This window comes from Dendropsophus ebraccatus, chromosome 1 (assembly GCF_027789765.1).
Source record: "Dendropsophus ebraccatus isolate aDenEbr1 chromosome 1, aDenEbr1.pat, whole genome shotgun sequence".
NCBI classification, from domain to species: Eukaryota; Metazoa; Chordata; class Amphibia; order Anura; family Hylidae; genus Dendropsophus; species Dendropsophus ebraccatus.
Genome location: NC_091454.1, coordinates 225,188,318 through 225,192,551, shown reverse-complemented (window position 1 = coordinate 225,192,551; position 4,234 = coordinate 225,188,318). Strand labels below are relative to the sequence as shown.

The 4,234-nt window shown below is 39.8% G+C and overlaps 1 protein-coding gene across 1 annotated transcript; it reads left to right on the top strand.

Moving 5' to 3' along the window:
• Window positions 1-375: 375 nt before the first annotated feature.
• On the top strand, window positions 376-1,392 carry LOC138785345 (olfactory receptor 10AG1-like). The gene has a single exon (XM_069961214.1). It carries the CDS (start codon window positions 376-378, stop codon window positions 1,390-1,392), a length of 1,017 nt encoding a protein of 338 aa, XP_069817315.1.
• The last annotated feature ends 2,842 nt before the right edge of the window (window positions 1,393-4,234 follow it).

Here is a 4,234-nt window from a genome sequence, read left to right as displayed (position 1 = left end):
GAGAATTGAAGTTGGGGGACCATGATAGACAATTAGGTGGGTGCAGAAAGGGTTAAAAATATTGGCCGGACATTTGTCAAATCATAGTTGATTCCTCCATGGGATCTCATACCTATAACTCTGTGCCCACATGAGCTCTTTCATTCAATAAAAGTACAAATCTGTGCAATTGACTGATTTCAATATGGTTGATGTGCCACTTTTACTCCGAAAATATTAAATTAAAAGAATGAATTCGCAGGAATATATAGGTTCATCATCAGAGATGTCAGACAGTGTTCTTCTGTCACTGCACTTTATTTTACTCTATTATAAAATAAACTCCATACAAGTAAAAATTTCTAGAATTTTTGAGAAATAACAAATCACCTGGATATGAATGAAGCCAACCAGTCGTCAGTCACCGAGTTCTTGATATTGGGGTTTCCGGATGTTACTGGCTATAAGGCTGTTGTCCTCTTTATAGTAATCCTAATTGCCTTAATCCTCACCCTCATGATAAATACTATGGTCATTGTGTTGGTGTCCATCAAGCCGCAGCTCCATTCTCCCATGTACTTCTTCCTCCAGCAGTTATCACTGGTTGAATCTGTGTTACTGAATGTAATTGTTCCTAACATGCTACATGTTATATGGTTGGGAGGTGCCAGAGTCTCTGTTGCTGGTTGTATAGCTCAGGCTTACTTCTATTGCGCCATAGGATGTACAGAATGTCACCTCCTCACAGTCATGGCTTACGACCGGTACTTGGCCATTTGTAACCCTCTGCGCTACACAACCATCATGGATACAAGACTTCAGCGTTTCTTGGTCGTCTATTGTTGGGTTTTTAGCTTCACCCTGAATCAGATTACACTCGGTTTACTTTGTCAGCTTGAGTTCTGTGGATCCAATGTGATTGACCATTTTTTCTGTGATGGTGGTCCTTTTGTTGAACTTTCGTGTTCTTACAAAATTGCCTTAAAATTGGACATCATGATCATCTCCGTCCCTATAATTGTCATACCATTTATTTTAATAATTATCAGTTATATTTGTGTCTTTGTGACTATTCTTGGCATCTCCTCTACAACGGGAAAGAAGAAAGCCTTCTCCACCTGTAGCTCCCATCTCACTGTGGTCGCCATGTTTTTTGTAACACTAATTGCGACCTACTTGGTCCCGGCTAATAGAGACACCTTGACCATTAACAAATTAATTTCTCTTTTGTATATTGTGGTAACTCCTCTGTTGAACCCGATCATATACAGCTTGAGGAACCAAGAAATTAGAGCCGTGTTAGAGAAAGTATTTAGTAAGAGAAAATGGTCACAGATAGAAATTCCAGATTATGTCACAAAAAAAAATGACACCTCACACAGCCCCGTACACCAAAAAGTAAAAGCATTCTAAGAAAGATAATAGAGCAATCTGAGGAACATATAGGTGGAGATTTATCAAACTGGTGTAAGGAATTGTTTAGTTGCCCCTAGCAACCAATCGGATTCCACCTTTCATTCCTCACAGATTTTTTGAAAAAATAAAAGTTGGATTCTGATTGGTTGCTAGGGACAACTAAACAATTCTTCTTTACACCAGATTGATAAATCTTCCCCTTTGTTTTTTGTTTTTTTTTTTTTTTTTTTTAAGGTTTACATTTTTTAAGTTGTCAAATAAAATAAAAGTTATGTAAATGGCTATGGTTGTTATTGTCCTAACTTGAAGAACATAGATGAGAGCTCAGTTTTACCATAGGGGGAACGGCGTGAACACAAAATCCTCCTGAAATTTAATGTTTTTCTTTTTTTTTGTTGATTTCACCAAGCAAATAATTTTTTTCCTGGTCTCACAGAATAATTTAGGAAAAAATTAAGCACGCCAAAGTACAATTGGCGCAAAGAATAAGGGCTCATATGGGTCTGTACGGGAAAAAAATGCAGGCACTATAATATTTTAAATACAAGAAGGAAAAAATGAAAGCGCAAAAGTGAAAACTGGCCCATTCTTAATTCAATGAGTCACTGTTATTACAAATGAAATTTTGACTTGTGAAAAGTTATTGATCACAGTGGTTCTGACTGCTGTCACTCTCTGTGATCAGGAGATATAGCCAGGGAGAAATCCATTCCCCGACACTCCCCGGCTGTATCTCCTGATCTGCAAATTCCAACTATGTAAATCTATGAGGCATCATAAAAGTATGTCATGATGATCACATGGCCACAGGATCTTTGTGTGATCAACAGCAGGAGCCCGGCAATCACTCATAGCAGGACTCACATAGTAGGGCTTGTGCTGTAACTGCATCCTCCAGAGGGGCCCTTATAATCCGTAATGTGTGCTTCCTTTATGGTGTCAACTGCCCCAAACACTGTGTCTGCCAGGACTCTCAGGAGTCTCAGGATCTGTATGCAGGACCTTACAAATTGACAGTGACTGGTGGTCCCGGCAGAAGTACTTGCCGTACGATACACTCACATCTTCTTCCTCTTTTTGCTGGCCCTGGGATTTCTGTGTGTGGAAAGACTGGAGGAGGTTCCAGCCTATTTCTATGTGGCTTAAGAGAGTCCTTCTATGTCTACTGTTTTTGAGAATGGTGGAGGGGAGATGGAATCCTTCTATGTGTGTGTGTGTGTGTGTGTGTGTGTGTGTGTGTGTGTGTGTGTGTGTGTGTGTGTGTGTGTGTGTGTGTAGGGGGGAATTTTGGGGGACATCCGTCACAGACTGACAAACTGGCAAACCTAGAGCATTCCCTGTGGGCTGCCCAGATTGTCAGTCAGTGGGCCGCACTTCGCAGCAATTCTTTCAATTTAAGTGGTAGAGCTATGTACTGTACAGGGCTGCATTTAGCAATGTCGAGGACCTTAGCTGTGGACTGTGTGTGAGTGATGGGTGCTATGAGCTGTAAACATGGAGACATGGAGGCATGTGGTCCCTTGGCCGCATAGAGCCTGAAGCCTGTGTGCTTTAACTGCTTATGCTTGTGTGGAGATAATAGATTGTTTCCCTGAAAACAAGGCTGATAACTGCAAATGGGACACTGAGGGGCACTATTATCCCGTGATCTTGATCTTTCACAATGGAGCTTTAGTCTTTCCCTCTTTGTCAGCTAGGGAGCTTTGTGCTTAGGTATTTGGGCCAAGCCAAAAGCCACCACTTGCAGTTAGCAGAAGTGCCCAAGGTCCTTGTAAAACTTCCAAAGGTATCCAAAGGTTTTTAAAATAAACTTTCTCTTTGAACTGGCAGAAAGGCCAAGTTAACTCTTCTTTCATCAAACGTTCTCAACTCCACTTGGATTCCTGGACTGAGGATTCCCACCAACAATAGAAGTAACCTATGTTCCTGTAGACAGTATGCCAGACAAACTCTCTCCCTCTGTCTTACTTGCAGCTGTGTTCCTCTCTGCTATTCAGCTTGTCCTCCTCTGCCATAGCTGTCCTGCTTCTCCTTGGTCTCTTTCCTCTCATGGCTGTCTAGATGACTGGCCAGAACTGGCCCACTGACTAAACTGACTGAACGCAACTTATGCTTAGAGCTATGCTTTTATGCAGCATCTATTATCATACCCCCCCTACCTTCTAGGTAAGTTCTATAAAGAGTTGGAAGGTGCTGGAACAATTACTTAACCCCTTAAGGACCAGGCCTGAAATGGCCTTAAGGACCGAGGCAAATTTTATGAATATGACCTGTGTCACTTTATTCATTAATAACTGGAATCCTTTTACCTATCCGGCTGATTCTGAGATTTTTTTTCTTATGACATATGGTACTTTACATTTCTGGTAAATTGGAGATGATACTTATAAGGAATCTTTATGAGAAAAAAAAAATAACTTTAAAAAATTGCATTTTTCCAACTTTGAAACTTTTCTGCTTATAAAGAAAATGGTTATGCCACATAAATTAAATATTAATTAAATTAGCAACATGTCTACTTTATGTTGGCGGCATTTATTAAACTATCTTTCATTTTTTTAGACAATAGAAAGCTTAAAACATTAGCAGCAATTTTCCAAATTTTCAGTAAAATTTCACAATCAGATTTTTTTAGGGACCTGTTCAGATTGGAAGTGTATTTGGGAGGACTGTATGTTAGAAAGCCCCACAAAGCACCCCATTTCAGAAACTGTAGCCCCCAAACTCTGCAGAACATCCAGAAAGTTTTTTTAACCCTTTATTGTAGTCACAGAAATAAAAGCTAAGTGTGTAAGAAAATTTTAAATTTGAATTTTCTGCGCAGAGATTTTATTGTAAT

What these genes read in the sequence shown, in the direction of transcription:
- LOC138785345 (XM_069961214.1), top strand. Translation starts at nt 376, where the DNA reads ATGAATGAAGCCAACCAGTCGTCAGTCACCGAGTTCTTGATATTGGGG.